At 35.7% G+C, this 20,300-nt stretch overlaps 2 protein-coding genes across 2 annotated transcripts; both read left to right on the top strand.

Annotated features, from left to right (window-relative positions):
• The first annotated feature begins 8,399 nt into the window (after positions 1-8,399).
• On the top strand, positions 8,400-9,359 carry LOC109439229 (olfactory receptor 6C3). Its single transcript, XM_074324885.1, is given in 5 exon segments — positions 8,400-8,477; positions 8,479-8,819; positions 8,821-8,930; positions 8,933-9,079; positions 9,082-9,359. Coding segments are annotated over 5 exon segments (954 nt in total).
• A 4,858-nt stretch (positions 9,360-14,217) lies between these two features.
• LOC109439228 (olfactory receptor 6C3) lies at positions 14,218-15,510 on the top strand. The gene is made up of 2 exons (XM_019719489.2): positions 14,218-14,239; positions 14,849-15,510. The coding sequence occupies exons 1-2, from the start codon at positions 14,218-14,220 to the stop codon at positions 15,508-15,510; spliced, it is 684 nt and encodes a 227-aa protein (XP_019575048.2).
• Positions 15,511-20,300: the final 4,790 nt, after the last annotated feature.

The following is a 20,300-nucleotide window of genomic DNA, read 5'->3' as shown; positions in this document are numbered from 1 at the left end:
CATGGCATTTATTGAAAAGGCTTTGTTTTCTCCACGGTATATTTTTGGCTCCTTTGTCGAAAATTATCTGCCTGTATATATTGGTTTTATTTCTGGGTTTTTAATTCTATTCCATTGGTCTTTTGTCTGTTTTTCCTGCCAATCCCATGCTGCTTTGATTATCGTTGCTTCATAGTACAAATTGAAGTCAGGGAGTGTGATACAGCCTTTTCCTTTTTTCTTAGAATGCTTTGGCTATTCGGGGTCTTTTGTGATCCATAAATCTCATGATTTTGTATTCTCTTTCTCGACAAAATGCCATTGGGATTTTGATGGGCATTGCATTAACTCTGTATTCTGCTTTGGGTAGGTAATACAGCTGTTTTAACTACGTAGATTCTTCCAGTCCATGAACGTGGGATATCTTTCCATTTCTTCATGTCTTCTTTAATTTCTTTTAATAATGTCTTATAGTTTTCAGTGTATAGGTCCTTCACTTCCTTTGTTAAGTTTGTTCCTTGGCATTTTATTTTTTTTGTTGCAATTGCAAAAGGAATTGTTTTTTGTTTTTTCTTCTTTTTCTGAAATTTCATTGTTAGTATATAGGAATGCAGTGGATTTTTGTACATTGATTGTGTATCTGAAACTTTACTGTATTCATTGCTTCTAATATATTTTTGGTGGAGTCTTTAGGGTTTTCTACATAAAGAATAATGTTATCTGCAAAAAGAGACAATTTAACTGCTGCATTCCTAATTTGGATGCCTTTTATTTCTTTCTGTTGCCTAATGCTCTGATTAGAACTTTCAATACTATGTTGAATAACAGTGGTGACAGGGGCAACCTTCTCTTATTCCTGATTTTAGAGGAAAAGATTTCAGTTTTTCACTACTAAGTATATTAACTGAAGGTTTGTCATATATAACCTTTATTATGTTAGGGTACTTTCCTTCTATATCCATTTTATAACTTTAATCATAAATGAATGTTGTATCTTATCAAATGCTTTTTCTGCATCTATTGATATAATTATATGATTTTTATTTTTTATTTATCTTTTTGCTATTGAGTTGTAGGAATTCCTTATATATTTTGGAAATTAACCCCTTATCAGATACAGAGTTTGTAAATATTTTCTTCCATTTTATAGGTTTTATTTTCACTCCGGTGATTCACTCTTTTTTCTTCTTTAAATGTTTAATAGAATTTACCACTGAAGCCCTTAGCATTTCTGTCCCTTAGCATTTCTTTGTTGGTAGACTTTTGATTACTGCTTCAATATCCATATTAGTTATGAAGGGTCTCTACAGTCTTTTTATTTCTTCATGATTTAATTTTAGTAGGCTGTATGTTTTGAAAATTTATCTACTTCTTCTCAGACATCTAGTTTGTTGGTATATAATTTTTCATAGTAGTGTCATGATACTTTTTTATTTCTGTGGCATCAGTTAATAATGTCCCTTCTTTTATTTCTGATTTTTTTATTCATCTTTATTTTTTATTGTCTAGATAGATAAGGATTAGTCAATTTTGTTTATTTTTGCAAGAAGACAATCCTGAGTTTTGTTAATTTTTCAATTTTTTTCTATTTTCTCTTTCATTTATTTCTGCTCTAATCATTGTTACTTCTTTCTGCTAACTTTGGGTTTAATTTGTTCTTTTTCTATCTACTTTAGGTAGATAGAAATTAATATTTTTATTTGAAATCTTGTTTTGTTTTTTAATGTACACATTTATCGCTTTGAACTTTTCTCTTAATACTGCTTTCCCTGCATCCCATAGTTTTTTTTCCAACTTTTATTAAATTTATTGAGGTGAAATTGGTTAGTAAAATTACATGTTTTAAATGTACAATTCTATAGTACATCACCTATATTACATTGTGTGTTCACCACCCAGAGTTGGTTCTCCTTCCATCACCATATATTTTACCCCCTTTACCCTCTTCTACCACCCACCTCCTCCTATACCTTTTGGTAACCACTAAACTGTTGTCTGTGTCTATGATTTTTATTTGTTTATCTTGTTATGACAAATAAGACAAACACCCCATAGTTTTGATACATTGTTATGTGTATGTATATAAATGTTGTTTAAAAAGTCTATTTTGACAAATAAATGTCAATAACTTTTTAAAAAAGAGATGTAAGGAAACTATAAATTAAACCAATTTATTAACCAAATACAATGTATGAACAGTATTTGGATTCTAATCCTAATCAAATTTTAAAACTTTAAAGTACTCCGATGTTTACGAAACAGGTGGAAATTTACCAGTTTACCAAATGTCAGGATATCTTTAATATAAAGAAAATATTGCTTTTATTAAGTGCAATAATGTGATTGCTGATATTTTTAAGTCTAATTTTGAGAGATTCTTACTAAAATATTTACAGATAAAGTGATATAATCTATAGAATTTGCTATAAAATAATATTGAGTATAAATAATTAATTGGCATATACTTGAAGAAATATTGACCATGAGTTGTTAATTGTCAAACTTGGTGACTTGGTAGGTGTTAAGTTCATAATATTATGAACAGTAAGTTATTGACATTTTATTTATTCTTAAGAATCCACAATAAAAGTTTACATAATTATTTCATTTAAAAATTAAAATAGACACTAACAATTAGTCAAATAATTGAGAAGAATAAACATAGTGACATTTTAACAATTATAAATAATAGCTCTTTTCTTATTATAAATGTAGAATATGCACATTTGAATAATTTGGTAAATGTAGAAAAATATATGGAGAAAATAATTACCCAGAACTCATTTACAACTATATGTATCCCTAAATTTCTGAAGACAATTATCACCAGGGATAAAACCATTTCTTGTAACAGCTGTGCAGCCTAACTATCTTCTTTATCTTCTTGAAGGTAACTGAATTTTTCATTCTACTTTCCATGTCTACTTTCGCTGTGTTACCATCTGCAAGCCCCTTCATTTTACAATCATCATGAACAGGAACTCTGCACCCTCCTTATGCTGTGTGCATGGCTGGGGGGTTTCTGACTATTTTCCCACCTCTATGCTTCTCCTCCAGTTGGATGACTGTTTCCAGTGTCATTAATAATTTTGCATGTAACTGTTTTTCTCTTTTACAACTATCTCGCTCAGACACATGGTTCCTAGAAGTAGTTGGTTTTACTTTGCTGTTCAATTTGACGAGCCTGTCTACCCTGATTCCCTGGGTGGGCAGGACAGCCCTCGGATGGTGGCAGAGCAAGGCTAGAACCAAGTCTCAGGGCTGCTTCAGGTTCCACAGCCAAGACTGAGGTCAGAGAGGTTACCAATAAAATTGCAAGATAGAAAATCAACATACAAAAGTCGGTTGTTTTCCTACACAAATAGCACACTATATGAAAAGGAAATTAAGAAAACAATCCCATTCATGAGAACAACAAAAAGAATAAAATACTTAAGAATATGTAAACAGAGTAAAGAATCATACACTGAAATGATAAAATACTGATGAAGGAAATTAAAGAAAACAAGGTAAATGGAAACACATCCTATTTTCATGGATTGGAAGAATTAATAGTGTTAAAATGCCTGTACTGCCAAAGTGATCTACAGATTCAATGCAATTCCTATCCAAATAACTATGGCATTCTTTATAGAAATAGAAAAAAAACAATTCTAAATTGCATGTGAAATCTAGACCTCAAATAGCCAAAACAAATAATTATACATTTTTTAATAGTTTTAGGTTTATAATAAACTTGAGAGAAAGGTACAGAAATTTCACATATACTCCTTGCCCGAACCTATGTACAGCCTCCCATTATCAACATCATCGTCACCAGAGTGGTACATTATTTTTTTAACGAAGGATGGTCCTACATTGACACATCAAAATCATGCAAAGTCCATAGGTTACCTTCGTGTTGGGATTCACTCTTAATGTTGTACATTCTATGGGTTTGGACAAATATATAATAACATGGGTTCATCACTATAATATAACACAGAGTATTTTTACCTCCCTAATGATCCTCTGTGCTTTGCTTAGTCGTCTCTCCCTTCTACTCAGCAACCACTGATTTTTTTATTGTCTCCATAGTATTGTCTTTTCCAGAATGTTGTATACAGTCATGCGCCACATAATGATGTTTTGGTCAAGGACAGACCACATACATGACTGTGATCCCACAAGATTATGGTGGAACAAAAAAATTCCTATCAGCTAGTCATAATGTCATAGCACAACATATTACTCACATGTTTGCAGTAGTGCTGGTGTAAATACTACTGCGCTGCCAATTGTATAAAAGTATAACACATACAATTATGTACAATACATAATACTGATGACAATAATAAATGACAGTGTTACTGGTTTATGTATTTACTAATTACTAATAAATTACTAATAATTTGTCGTTATTTTAGAGTGTACTCTTTCTACTTATAAAAAAAAGGTTGCCGTAAAACAGTATGCCGTGTCACACCGCAGAAGACTCATACTTCTTGTGTTTACTGTGCCTCTTGGTTGCATCATTTTATCTTGTGCTTCATTTAATCTTGTGTTGTTCTATAAATTTAGTGTAGCCTAAGTGTGCAGTGTTTATAAAGTCTACAGTAGTTACAGTCATGTCCCAGGTCTTCACATTCACTAACTGACTCACTCAGAGCTACTTCCAGTCCTGCAAGCTCCATTCATGGTACGTGCCCTATACAGGTGTACCATTTTTTTATCTTTTATACCATCTTTTTACTGTATCACTTCTATGTTTAAATATGCTTAGATACACAAATACTTAACATTATGTTACAATTGCCTACAGTATTCAATACAGTAACATTCCGTATAGGTGTGTAGTAGACTATACACCATCCAGGTTTGTATAACACCATCTGATGTTCACATAACAATGGAATCACCTAATGACACATTTGTCAGAACATATCCCTGTTTGTTACGTGGGGCATGACTACAATTTGAACCATACAGTAGTAGCCTTCTCAGATTGTCTTATTTCGCTTTATAATATGCATTTAAGCTCCCTCTGTATCTTTTCATGGCTTGATACCGCTTTTCTTTTTAGCACTGACTAATATTCTATTGTCTGGGTTATCATAATTTATTTATCCATTCTCCTACTAAAGGACATCTTAGTTGCTTACAAGTTTTGGCAATCACGAATAATAGCCAAAGCACTTTTCAGCAAGAAGAGCAAAGCTACAGTCATCACACTTCCTGATTTCAAAATAGATTACAAGGGTACAGCTATCAAAACATTATGGTACTGGCATAAAAACTGACATATAAACCAATGGAACCAAATAGCGAACCAAGAAATACATTTATAGATCTTCAACAAGAGTGCCAAGAATACACAACTGGGGAAGCATAGTGTCTTCAACAAATAGTCTTGGGAAAAGATAGCCACATATAGTAGAATGAAATTGGACACTTATCACAAGATACACAAAAATCAACTCAAAATGCATCGAAGTCTTAAATTTAAGACTTGAAACTGCAGGGTGGCTGGTTGGCTCAGCTGGTTAGAGCACAGTTCTCATAACAACAGGGGCACCGGTTCCCACATGGGCCAGTGAGGTATGCCCTCCGATACCAGATTGAAAACAATGACTTGACTTGGAGCTGATGAGTCCTGGACAGACACATACCCCAATTAAAAATTTAGAAAAAAAGACTTGAAACGATAAAACTACTAGAAGAAACTATAGGGAAAACTCCTTGACATTAGTCTGGGTAATGGTTTTTTTGGATATGATACCAAAAGCACAGGAAACAAAATCAAAATCAGACAAGTGGGATTGCATCAAACTAAAAAGCTGCAAAGCAATCAACAGGATGAAGAGACAACCTACAGAATGGGAGAAAATTTTTGCAAATCCTATATCTGATAAGGGATTGACATGTAATATATATAAGAAATTCAAACAAATCAATAGCAAAAACCAAATAACCCAATTTTCAAAATAAGCTAATAATCTGAATATACCTGATATATCTCAAAAGAAGCCATACAAATAGCTAACATGAATGAGTCTGGAGGACATTATGTTAAGTGAGATAAGCTAGACCCAGAAAAATACTGTGTAATCTCACTTACATGTGGAATCTTAAAAGGTTGAACTCATAAAAGCAGAGTGGAATGGTGATTGACAAATGGAGAGAGGTTAGTCAAAGCGAACAAAGGTTCAATTATGTGGAATGCATAAATTCTGGAGATGTAATGTACAGCATGGTGGCTATAGTTACTAATAATTACACTGTACACTTGAAATTTGCTAAAGAAATCCACACTGAAACATATTGTTATCAAATTGTCAGAAGTAAAAGAAAAAAAATTTGAAAGCAGCAAAAGAAAGAAAAGGCAGCGGGAAAAGAGGAAGACTAAATAAAAGATGGATTGACTCCATAAAAGAAGCCATAGGCATGAGTCTACAGGAGCTGAGCAGGGCTGTTGAGGACAGGACATTGTGGACATAGTCAACCTATGTAACAGCATTTTAAAAAATTGTGAGTGCAATATGTACTTTATAATTGTTATTATTTAACTTAGAACTATGAAACAGTTTGCTTCTTGCTGCCTCAACACTAATAAACCCTAAGAATTAATAAAAAAAAGGGTGTATGTAGAAAACTCTTATATTTCAAGAAGATGGTTAAATAAATTAGATTGAGTTCTCTTTTTCTAAGAAAGTAGAATTCACAACTATTTATATTACTCATGAAAATTAAGTAATTGTGATTAATGGAAGTAATTTTGTAGAAGTCAACATTTCAGGTCCTCTGTGGGATGCAAAGAAGAACACAACCATTCCCAAGGGAGATTCACTAAGAGAAGAGTTAGAAGGCCATTAATAAATCCAAGGATGGCTTCCAGAAATCCCTCAGGGTCTATCATGTAGCCAAGATGTGACCTGGACTTTGTCTTGTTCCCAGGAGATCAGTGCATAACTCTCTTCTGAGGTCAATCAAGTAGACTTGGAAATTTTGAGCTGTGAGCGCAACCAAAGGGAAGCCAGATCTTAGTTGTCTTATGTCTCTCAGTTTTCTCTTTAAATATTACTTTCTTAAACATCTAGATCAACATTATTGAAGAGGACTATAGTATATTTCCACATCTTTTTAAGATTTATGATATTCCTTTTCTAGTTCATGATCTATTTCCTTTAAAATACAGAAAAAATAAAATCAAATTTGATTAGTGTGAATTTCCTAGTGTCTGGCAGAGGAGCAATGATTTTGAGTTCTATCCTTCACAGCAGAAATTTGACTATCTAAAATATGAAGGAGGTAACTGTCACAGTTTTAGCCAACGAAATCTACAGCATAGTATATCCAGCAACACTGGAAATCAACTGGTAGGTTAGGATGACTGGGAGACATCTTATACGCTTCTGAACTATTCTACTGGATCTGTGGTCTCACGTTAAAGATATATGTGGGGCAGAATTACAAGAGAATAAAACACTTTTTCATAAAGCTTAATAGCTCATAAAGATGTTCAAATGGAAAATGCACTGGTTGACAGAACTGCTAAGATCTGAGGCAAGTAGTTACTTTTCCAATTTGTGCTTCACTGCAAAATGAAAAATAAATACTGCATGTGACTTTAAGCTTTGTCAAAAAAACCCAGCTTTGATATATACGTGTCTTGCAAGTGATAGAAGGTGTCAAACATTAATGATTTTGATGGAATTATTTTAAAAACCAATCAGTAAGTGAATATATTTTCTGTTTGTTAAATAAAATAATTAGGTTACTGCCTCTATCTTATAGTAAATATATATTACTATATAATATGGAGTGTTCGCATATTATCTTGATAATCACACCTATAAATATTAATATTAAAGATAAAATTAATATATAAAATCATTAAAAATAAAAATTCTATTTTATTTTCTAAAAAAATCATAAATTGATTTCTTATGTCATAAAAAGTGTAATGGGTTGTTACTTTAGTCTTCTAAGTTTCACTTTTACCTTTTGATGGAATTAAGATCATTCATTTCTGTTTTTAGGTGGTGTTAACTTCTAAAAAATACAGGACAGAAAAGAAAGAAAAATGAGTATTTCGTATGCTTGTTTCAACAAAAATGTAAGATTTACATAAATTGGACAAAACAAGAAGTATTGATTTTATTTACCATCTCTCAGTGATATGATTTATTGTATGAAGATTTCCCAACTTTTGATATAAAATAAGAGAACTAGTAAAGGAAGACTCACAAATATGCATTAAGACATAATTCAAACAAGATAGCAAAATAAAATCAGCATGGATTACAGAAAATGTTTTAGAATTTTATCAGTGATGATGATGTTGATCATGATGAATTACATCTTTCATCTCCTCCCTTTAATACTTTTACCACCTGAATGTCTTTAAAACACTAAAGAGAGTGAGAGTGGGAGAGAGAGAAATGAACAGGAACCACACAGTGATCACAGAGTTTGTCCTCCTAGGTCTTTCTGATGATCCTGACCTTCAGATTGTGCTTTTTCCTCTTTTTATCTATCACATATATACATATAGTAAGTGTCACAAGAAACCTGACTATCATCACCCTAACTTTGGTGGACTCCCATCTACAGACACCTATGTATTTCTTTCTCCGGAACTTCTCTTTCTTAGAAATCTCATTTACAACTGTATGTATCCCTAGATTTCTGGGGGCAATTATCACCAGGGATAAGACTATTTCCTATAATAACTGTGCAGCCCAACTATTTTTCTCTATTTTCACGGGGGTGACTGAATTTTACCTTCTCACTGCCATGTCCTGTGACCACTATGTTGCCATCTGCAAGCCCCTTCATTATACAACCATCATGAACAGGAAACTGCACCCTCCTGGTCCTGTGTGCCTGGCTGGGAGGGTTTCTGACCATGTACCCACCCCTTATGCTTCTCCTGCATCTGGATTACTGTGCTTCCAATGTCATTGACCACTTTCATGTGACTATTTTCCCCTTTTACAACTGTCTTGCTCAGATACATGGCTCCTAGAAGTAATCGGTTTTTACTTTGCTTTGCTAACTTTGCTGTTTACTTTGGCATTAGTGATTTCATCTTACATGCACATTACCAGGACCGTTTTCAGAATCCATCTACCAGAGACAAAAAGGCTTTCTCCACTTGTTCCTCTCACATGATTGTCATTTCCATTTCTTATGGAAGCTGTATATTCATGTATGCTAATCTCTCTGCAAAAGAAAAGGCATCATTGATCAAAAGAGTAGCTATTCTCACTACCTCTGTTGCTCCCAGGCTGAACCCCTTCATTTACACCCTGAGAAACCAGCAAGTAAAACAAGCCTTCAAAGACGAATTCCATAGTTACTTTTTACAAATAAATGAATTTTTATTTTGTCAAAAATAAAGGGCATTCTAAAAAAGGCAATTAAGTAAAATCTTGAAAATCTTAAACATCTATATTATGCCTGTTTTTCATAGTCTCTTCATATGCCACATTATAGTTAATTTAAAATTTTTCCATTTCTTCCACTTTCATTGGAGAAACCCAAGTTTCTCCAATACATTATTAATTGACTTACTCAAAAATATAGTAAAGTTGACTTCTCCTACTGAATTTTCTGGAAATGAAATGTATTTGTTTGAGATATTCTCTATAGTGCAATGTAAAAATAGTTCTAAATCTGTTAATATCAGTCCCTAAAAGGTGTATATATTATCACATTCGATATCAAATACAGAGTTTCAAAATTAGTGTGTAATTTCATGTGTATTTTCAAGATGACATTGATAATTCCTTTACATCTAGAGGATCTACATGTCCTGTATTATTGTATATTAAATACAGTCCTATGAGGTTATATGTACTAGTGCACTGCACATTAAATACAGAGGTCTTTATACTTTGCGAAAGTTAGTGTGTGTTTTCAAGATAAATATTGATCATGATGTTAAGCATTATTTATCAAATTTCCATGTGTTCTATCCTTTTTTACAAAATATTTGCATTTTTAAAAATTCAGAATAGATGCAATAAAACTAAAACACATACTGCTACCCTGAACTCACTGAGCATCATTATGACAGCTATTTTGAATTGTTTAGTAAGTGTTCATTTTCTTCCATTTTTTAGTGTCTGTTTAATGGAGATTTGTTTTGTTTCTTTGACTTGGCCATTTTTCTGTTTCTTAATGCTCCTTGTAACTTTGTTTTGAAATCTGTACACTTGAAAAAACCACTTCCTCTCTCAGTCTTTTAAACTGAATTCGTACAGGGTAAGACCCTTCACCATTCAGTCCGCCTAGAGTTTCTGGGGGCCTCTCAAAACTTTCAGAGGATGTAGCTCCTCACAGTTGTGTTTGGAGATTTCTAATTAGAAGAACTTGCCCATTTTTTAATTTTTTAATTTTTTTATTAGTTTCAGGTGTACAAAGCAACGTAATAGTTAGACATTTAAGCCCCTCATAAAGTGATAAACCACCCCCAAGCTACTACACTTCTGACATCTTATGTAGCTGTTACAATACCATCAACTATCTTCCCTATGTTGTACTCCACATCCCGTGCCTATATGTACCTATATATTTAGTTATAGTTGACATTCAATATTATTCTACTTCAGCTCTTCAAGTGTACAGCACAGTGGTCAGGCACCTACACAGTCTATGACGTGATCCCCTTGATAAGTCCAGTGCCCATCAGGCTCCTTACATGATCTTTACAACATTGTTGGTTATATTCCCCTTACTGTATTAACTATCAATTTGTATTTCTTAATGCCTTCACCTTTTTTCACCCTGCCCCAACCCCATTTCCACCTATCACCCTGATAAATCTAGTACCTATCTGGCACCATACCTTGTTATTAAAATATTATTGACTATATTCCTTACACTATACCCTACATCCCCATGACTACTGTGTAACGACCAATTTGTACTTCTTAATCCCTTCCCCTTTCATCCATCCTTAACCCCCCTCCCATCTTAAATTAGTCCCTCTGAGATTCCTTGTAGTACTGGTTTGGTGGTGATGAACTCCTTCAGCTTTTGCTTGTCTGGGAAGCCTCTTATCTGTCCTTCAATTCTAAATGACAGCCTTGCTGGGTAGAGCAAGCTTGGTTGTATGCCGTTGCTTTTCATCACTTGGAATATTGCCTGCAAAGTTTCTGTTGAGAAATCAGCTGACAGTCTTATGGGGGTTCCTTATAGGTAACTAATTGCTTTTCTCTTGCTTCTTTTAAGATTCTTTCTTTGTATTTAACCTTTGGAATTTTAATTGTGATGTGTCTTGGTGTTGGCCTCTTTGGGTTTATCTTGTTTGGGACTCTCTGTGCTTCCTGGGCTTGTATATCCATTTCTTTCACCAGGTTAGGGGAGTTTTCTGTCATTATATTTTCAAATAGGCTTTCAATTCCTTGCTCTCTCTCTCTTCTCCTTCTGGTACCTCTATAATGCGAATGTTGGTATGCTTGATATTGTCCCGGAGGCCCCTTAAACTCTCTTCAATTTCTTGGATTCTTTTTTCTTTTTGCTGTGCTTGTTGGGTGTTTTCTGCTACCACATCTTCTACATCGCTGGTTGGATTCTCTGCTTCATCTAATCTAATCTACTCTTGATTCCCTGTAATATATTCTTTGTTTCAATTATTGTATCCTTTATTTCTTACTGGTTCTTTTTTTATGGTTTCTATCTCCATTTTTGTGCTTCCTATCTCTCTGAAGAAGTTCTTCCTGAGATCATTGAGCATTTTTATAACCAGTGTTTGGAACTCTGTATGTGTAGATTGCTTGTCTCCATTTCGCTTAGTTCTTTTTCTGGAGCTTTGTTCTGTTATTTTATTTGGGACATGTTTCTTTGTCTCCCCATTTTAGGCTGTCTCCCTGTTTCTATGTCTTAGGTAAGGCTGCTATGTCTTCCAGTCTTAGCAAAGTGGCCTTATGTAGTAGGTGTGCTGTGGGGTTCAGTAGCGCAGTCTTTCTGGTCACCTGAGCCATTTGCTCCAGGTATGTCCCTTGTGTATGTTGTGTGTGTCCTCCTCTTGTAGTTGAGCCTTGGTTGATAATTTCACATCAATGTGAGGGACTGACCCTTCAGCTCACTAGCTGTGAAGACTTGCCTTGACTACAGTGGGAGAGTTGTTGTGCAGGGACTGATCCTGCAGAGCAGGATCTGCCTCAGCAGGACTCTGGTGTCTGCCCAATCCACCCCTTGGGTGTTTCCAGCTCATTTTGAAGCTGGCCACTAGGGGCGCTAGCCCCAGGACCACCTTGGAGGGGATCCACTGGGGATCTACTTCAGCCACAGCCCATGCCCCACCCAGGGTCACCCAGTGAGAGCCAGAAAGAAATCTGCAGATGGCTGCAGCCCTTGCTGTGCTTGGAAGAGCCTTGAGAGGCCAAGCCATGAACCAAGTCCGACTGCTGCTAATGCTGGCTTAGGGCTGCTCAGCCAGAGGCACAAGACACACTCAAGCCAGATACTGCTTGTCTGGGTTCTGTGAACCTTTGAGAGATGCTAGGAATGTGCAGCTTGAGGCAAGGCAGGTGGTCTGTATGAGAAAGACACTGGAAGTGTGCCTAAAAGTTGGGCGGGGCCAGGTCTCCAATAGCCAGGGCGGGGTGACTGAACAGCGACTCAGATATGGTGGCTGCTTATATTCGCGTGCCAGGAAGGGTGTAGGGCTCAACAAAGAAACAGTGGTCTCCTCCAGCTCCCCCGTCCAGGTGAAAGCCACCTCTCCAGCCCCTGTCTCAAGCCAGACAACTCACTTCCCCACCATATGTCCTTGCCACCTTTCCAGCTGCTGCTCCAGCACGGGAGCTCAGAGGCAGTGATTCCATTGGTGGGTAAGTCCGCATGTGCGGACCCTTTAAGAGGAGCACCTGTGAGTGCAGCCGCATTCTGTCTCAGTCACAATCTCCACTGGTTTTCACAACCAGAAATTGAGGGGACTTCTCTCCCCAGCACTGGAATCCTGGGCTGGAATCTCTCGCTTTCTAGGGGATGGGGAGGGGACCCCCACAGCCAAAATAGCCCTTCAGATCTTTAATGGTCACACGTGGGTGTGGGACCAGCTCGTTCCGCGTCTCTGACCTTTCTACCAGTCTGGAAGTGGCTTCTTCTGCACGTCCTTCAGTTCAGCTTGATTTTAGGCGATTCTCAATAATAGTTATTTTGTAGATTAGTTGTAATTTGATTCGTTGTGAGAGAATATAAACACAACATTCATCTACTGCGTCATCTTGGTTGTTCAGTATCCTTACCCATTTTTTAAAGATGAAGCTTCTAATCTCTCGCGCTCTCTGCTTCTCTCTGCTGTAACTCAGGTACTTGAAGTAATAGTATGCCATCCACTCTTTTTCATTCTCACCAGCTTCCAGGCATCTAAGGTATATCAGGTCCCAGAAAGGCTCCAAGATGGGCTAGACAGGCACCAGTCCTCAGGCAGCCCCTGAAAAGCCCAAACGTTGTTGGTTGCATGTCCATTCTTCTTTATTCCTCCAAAGGGAGGGACCACTGAGCTGTATTGGCCTTAATCTCTTAAATCTCGTGTAAATGGGTCCTGTGAAACAAAATTTTCAAACAAATCCTTGCACAGTATCATAAAGCATACTTTCTTTAAATACTGTAATGCAGGGACTCAGCTCCCACTCCCCACACAAGAACGCAGGATAGGGTGAGGCCAAAAAAGGAACACCAAGGGAGCCATAGATAGGGGAGTCAGAGCACTATATTCTTGCTGGCGACTGGTTGAGACACAAAAGCAAACATTTGCCAGTACCCCAACGAGGGGTCTTTCTGCACGCCTGTCTCGCTGGCGGCTGGGCAAGACACAGGAAGTAAGATCAACACGATCAGCAATCTGCAGTTCGCATCTTTGCCAACCGCACTTGCTAGCTGCAATCCATGTTTACTAGCTCAGCCGCGGCAGTTATATCAGTGGCCAATGGCTAACTAGTTACAGCTGTTGGCCATCTACTACCCGAGCCAGCACCTTTCCAGTGAGGTCGAGAGCCTGGAAACTGCTCTCTAGGACTCTGTTCCCACAAATACCTTGTAAATTAGATAGTTGAATCTCACTTCGTGGACTAGGATATGGTCAGAGTTTTATAAACATTTCTTGTACATTTGAAAATTATATGTAATGATAGTTGAGTACAGTGTTCTATGTAATCAACTAGGTCAAGTTCATTAAACACATGACTTACATCTACTTGTACTGTTTGTATCATTACTGAGCTACTTAAATCTCCTTATAGAAGTATGGAGTTGTTTATTTCTATCGGTAGTTACATTGATTTTTTATTTTTAAAAATATTAACACTGTGTTTTTTTGGAGACACAAGTTTGGAATTGTTATATCTTCTAGGTGAATGTAAACTTTTATCATTATGAAAAACCACTAAGTCCTCTCTATCTGACGTATACTTTTTTCAGTAACATCAACGTTCACTGACAATGACATAGTTACACCAGCATTTTTTTAAAAAAAGTATATTGTTCACATGGCATATCTTTTATCTGTCAATCCTTCACTCTCGAGTGGATACTACAATATTGTACAGAACATCTGTAGCCAGGCACATATTTTTATTTCTTCATCAACTATTTATTAAGTACTCCCAACAAGGCCCTATATATGGCCTTATAGAGGATATAATGCAGCAGAAATTTGTTTCAAAGGTGTCTGAGTCATCTGTTTATTAAGCTTACTTGTGCCTTTGGGACCTGCTCAAGTCTGATATCCTAAGTACTGTATCCCTTTGATGATAGATTGCTGCTGGGAATGAACAATATTATAGCTCAGAGGGTCCAATAACACTCAGTTCATTATGGGAAGCTCAAATCTAATAGTCAATCGATGTCCTATTGCTCAGGCTTTAATCTTTACTAGGACCCAATAGCACACCACAAAGTGTTGTTCAAAAGAAGATTGTAACTGAATTTTATCTTCTAACTGCCATGTCCTATGACCGCTATGTAGCCATCTGCAAACCTCTGCATTATACAAGCATCATGAACAAAAGAGTCTGCATATTGCTTGTCTTTTGTGCTTGGCCGGCAGCATTCTTAAATATCTTCCCACCAGTTATTCTCTTTCTCCAGTTAGGTTACTGTGGCTCCAATATCATTGATCACTTTGCTTGTGACTATTTTCCCCTCCTGAAGTTATCCTGCTCAGACACCTGGCTCCTAGAAGTGATTGCTTTTTACTCTGCAATAGTGATTCTGCTTTTCACTTTGGCATTAATAATTCTATCCTACACGTTCATCATCAGGACGATTCTGAAATTGCCTTCTGCCAGTCAGAGGAAAAAGGCATTTTCTACATGCTCCTCTCACATGATTGTCATTTTCATCTCTTATGGAAGCTGCATATTCATGTATGCCAACCCTTCTGCAAAAGAAAAGGCATCATTGATCAAAGGAGTGGCTATTCTCAATACCTCTGTTGCTCCTATGATGAATCCATTTATATATACCCTGAGGAACCAGCAAGTGAGGCAAGCCTTTAAGGACACTATCCAAAAGGTTATGTTTTTCTCTAGTAAGTGAAAGTACTAATAGTGTTAAAAGAATAAAATTCTTACCAGTGCTTCCTATTATTCATACTTCTTCAAAATTTTCTTTCCTTTAAAAATTATATACTTTCCCTTTTTTATTCTTATATTAAAATTTCCCAAATATTAATCTCAGTAAATTTGATTGTCATGTGGGAGACCCTGCTCGCTGCGCTATTTGTCGGGCGGGGCGGCCTGCGCGGTCTCTGGTCCCGCTCCCCACATAAGAACGCAGGATATGGTGAGGCCAAAAAGGAACACCCACGGAGCCATAGGTAGGGGAGTCATACCACTATATTCTCTCTGGCGGCACTATACTCTCACTGGAGGCTGGATCCACACTGTCCGCAAACCACCATCCACGTTTGCCAGCCCAGCCGCCATCTTCTTGCTAGCCCCCTTCTTCTCTTCTCTTCTTCCTTCTCTGCTAGCGTAGCCACAGCAGTTATATTAGTGGCCAATGGCTCACTGGTTACAGCTGACGGCCAACTAGCCACAGCTGATGGCCATGCAATCACAGTTGATGGCCATTTACTACCTGAGCCAGCACCTGCCTATGTGAGGCCGAGAGCCTGGAAACTACTTTCTGGGGCTCTGCCCCCACATTGATAAAGCTGAATGTTTGTTTCAGAATGTTCTGTACATTCAAATGTTTTATTCAAATGTACTTAGATGATGTAAAATATCTAGGTTAATTATTATGATTTTGAGTAGAAGCGGTTTCCTTTTTTATTTTATTACTTTCATGTGTACAAAAGAATGTAATAGAATAGAACAAAAAGGCATCCTACTGAATGGGAGAAGATATTTGTCAACGATACATCTGATAAGAAGTGGTTACTTTTGAAGGGACATAGGGCATTTAGTTTGATGGAAAGAGTTTTCAGAATATGATGTGGATTTCTGAACTTTTCATTCTTACCAGATAATAGAAATTATTGTTACTAGAAATACTTGATTCAATTTGGCATTTGCATGAAATCAAATCACTCAGGGGTTGGGAACAAAATATAAATACCTGCTTGCATATATTAAATGATTAAATTCATATATATTCAAAATTCTTTACACTATTAATAATAATTGTGATATAATGAGGAGGAGAGGGCTAGAAAATAAAACAAAAAATTTTTCAGCAATTGTTTTATTCCAGATCTATTGTTTTCTTTTATTGGCTCATTTAATCCTGTCAGCAACTTAATGAGGTAACGACAATTAATATTCTCTTTTAGTCAGAGGTAGTTTTCATTAAATAATTAAATACCTCCAAAAACTAAAAATAGGTAAAGAACAGACTATGTAAAACATATCAAGAAAAATGCATGAAACTATGATAAATTGGTGAGAGTTCAATTTTCCAGAGAACTAAGCTTTTATTGGAGGATCTAGAACTGACTTTAGCATTTTGGGAAGTAGGGAAGAGAATCAACATCTGTTGGTAATATTCTACACACTGTCTTTCTATCAGACAAATTATATGCAATATTCTTTTCACAAAACCTCTTAGAAAATGAGCATTATTATTCCTAATTTACAAATGAATGAGCAGAAGAAAATTGAGAGTTCAGTGTCACAAAGATTGTGGATTTCTTCAGAACTGGGATTTAAATCACTTTTCTTAAACCTCAAATTCCAGACTAGTTGGATATCTTTCATTTTCACACCAACTTTCATTGTAATAATTTTGGAATAGAAGTTCATGTTAAATATTAGAATTATTAAAGGACTATCTAATGTGTGATTAACTCATTCAGGCTTTACTTACTTATGACAGGTGTTGGGGATGTAGTGATGAAAAAGAATGATTCTTGCCCTAAATTATCTCAACTTCTAACAGGGGAAAAAAATAACACATAATTAAATTTTAATTTGATAAATCAACAGTTTAGGTCTAAATTGTCTGTAGACCAGGTAATGTTATCATTGAAAAAGAAAATCTCATGTTGATGATAGCCGTTCTAAAAGGTGTGAGGTGGTATCTCATTGTGGTTTTCATTTGTATTTCCCTAATAGCTAATGAAGTTGAGCATCTTTTCATATAACTTTGGCTGTTGGTATGTCTTGGGACAAATGTCTCTTCAGGTCCTCTGCCCATTTCTCAATTGGGTTGTTTGTTTTTTTGTTGTTGAGTTGCATGAGTTCCTTGTATATTCTGGATACTAGCCCCTTATCGGAGGCACTGTTTGCAAAAATCTTCTCCCATTCAGTTGGTTGCCTCTTTATTTTGTCGATGGTTTCTTTTGCTGTGCAGAAGCTTTTAAGTTTCATATAGTCCCATTTGTTTATTTTAGCTGTTACTTCCATTGCCTTTGGAGTCAAATTCATAAAATGCTCTTTGAACCCAAGGTCCATAAGTTTAGTACCTATGTTTTTTTCTATGCAGTTTATTGTGTCAGGTCTTATGCTTAAGTTTTTGATCCATTTTGAATTAACTTTGGTACATGGTGACAAATAGCAGTCCAGTTTCATTCTTTTGCACGTGGCTATCCAATTCTCCCAGCACCATTTATTGAAGAGGCTGTCTTTGCTCCATTGTATGTTTTTAGCTTCTTTGTCAAAAATTATCTGTCCATATTTATGTGGTTTTATTTCTGGGTTCTCAATTCTATTCCATTGGTCTATGTGTCTGTTTTTCTGCCAATACCATGCTGTTTTGATTATTGTAGCCCTGTAGTACAAGCCAAAGTCAGGAAGTGTGATACCTCCATTATAGTTCTTTTTCTTAAGATTGCTTTGGCTATTCGGGGTCTTTTGTGGTTCCAAACAAATCTGATGATTTTTTGTTCTGTTTCTTTAAAATATGCCATTGGGATTTTGATGGGGATTGCATTAAATCTGTATATTGCTTTGGGTAATATGGCCATTTTAACTATGTTGATTCTTCCAATCCATGAGCACGGAATGTCTTTCCATTTCTTTGTGTCTTCTTCAATTTCTTTCAAAAAAGTCTTATAGTTTTCAGCATATAGGTCTTTCACATCCTTGGTTAAGTTTATTCCTAGGTATTTTATTCTTTTTGCTGCAATTGCAAAGGAATTGTTTTTTGTATTTCTTTTTCTGAGAGTTCATTGTTAGTATATAAGAAGGCAATGGACTTTTGTGCGTTGATTTTGTAGCCAGCAACTTTACTGTATTCGTTGATTGTTTCTAATAGCTTTTTGGTGGAGTCTTTAGGGTTTTCTATATATAGCATCATGTCATCTGCAAAGAGTGATAATTTAACTTCTTCATTCCCAATTTGGATGCCTTTTATTTCTTTCTCTTGCCTGATTGCTCTGGCAAGGACTTCCAACACGATGTTGAAAAGCAGAGGTGATAGGGGACATCCCTGTCGTGTTCCTGAACGTAGAGCAAAGGGCTTCAGTTTTTCTCCATTAATTATGAGATTAGCAGAGGGCTTGTCATATATGGCCTTTATTATGTTAAGGTATTTTCCTTCTATACCTATTTTATTAAGTGTTTTAATCATAAATGGATGTTGTATCTTGTCAAATGCTTTTTCTGCATCAATTGGTATAATCATATGATTTTTGTCCTTTATTTTGTTTATGTGATGTATCACATTGATGGATTTGCATATGTTGAACCATCCTTGTGCCCCAGGGATGAACCCCACTTGGTCGTGATGAATAATCTTTTTAATGCATTGTTGTATTCGATTTGCTAGAATTTTATTTAGGATTTTTGCATCGGTATTCATCAGAGATATTTGTCTGTAGTTTTCTTTTTTTGTGCTGTCCTTACCAGGTTTTAAATTACCAATTTTTAAATAATAAAATCAGGACACCATGTAATCATGTTTGTACAAGATTCAAAACAAATTATTTGGTGTGTTTAACACTAAGCAGATAGATATACTTTATGTTTTAGTTATGCACAATGTGAATTTTTTACATAGTGAAGGTTAGCACTCATCGTACATGCATAAAGTGAAACAAGAAAAAGCAACACAAATGTTATGACCACAAAAAGAACAGATAATGAAAAATACTTGCATATCCCTCCTAAAAATTTTGTATGTAAAAATTTTGAGTAAGTTCATTAATATATAAATTAATTGGTTAATCCTGAGAAAATATTATTCCTTCGGGAAGCTCTGAAACTTCTGAAGAATGTAGAAAACAAAGGAGACATTACAGACTTAGGCAGGCTGTCTGAATATTTAAATATTTTTTAAAATGACCGTAGATGACAACACCTCTAAAGCTTTTGTGGAAAATAATTGCTTTAAACAGGAACAAACAATTAAGCAAATCCTGTATAACATCAAGAATTGTACTGGAAGCCATAAATAGAAAAAGAAAAGAAAAAAGTAATATTCTTTGCCTCCCCAAAACTTACCTTGAATTTTAAACTATTCCTTTTCATTATCCCTCAGGAAAAGAATAGGCAATGTTGTGGAGAGTGCTAATAAATTTAAAAATAAGTAAGAACACTTGCAGTGTATAAAAATAAAACTGGGTCTTAGGTAAAAGTGCTCCTTTAATATCAGAGAGAGCAGACTCATGATTCATGATACTAGGCAGTAAATAAAAATACATTGAGTATATTTACAATCTTACAAGAGACCATCTTAATAGATTATTAATTAAAATTAGAACGCCTTGCAGTGCAGACATTGGAATTAGACTGGGGATACTTCCCCACCATTAAATACCTCTGTATACTATTATTTATCAAGGACATATTATTCTACCCCAATGGGCAACTGAGCTGTCTCCATAGATTGTAGAAGTTTGAATGGGGAAGGAGAAAGAAATGCTTACTCAAAATAGCAAAATTTAA

Source organism: Rhinolophus sinicus, linkage group LG02, assembly GCF_036562045.2.
Source record: "Rhinolophus sinicus isolate RSC01 linkage group LG02, ASM3656204v1, whole genome shotgun sequence".
Lineage (NCBI taxonomy): Eukaryota > Metazoa > Chordata > Mammalia > Chiroptera > Rhinolophidae > Rhinolophus > Rhinolophus sinicus.
Note: the sequence above shows the minus strand (reverse complement) of the source record. Positions and strands in the feature narration are given on the sequence as shown.

What these genes read in the sequence shown, in the direction of transcription:
- LOC109439228 (XM_019719489.2), top strand. Translation starts at nt 14,218, where the DNA reads ATGGAGTTGTTTATTTCTATCG. An exon ending in GGAGTTGTTTATTTCTATCG is followed by an intron (nt 14,240 to 14,848) that starts GTAGTTACATTG and finishes AATCTTTACTAG; the next exon opens with GACCCAATAGCACACCACAA.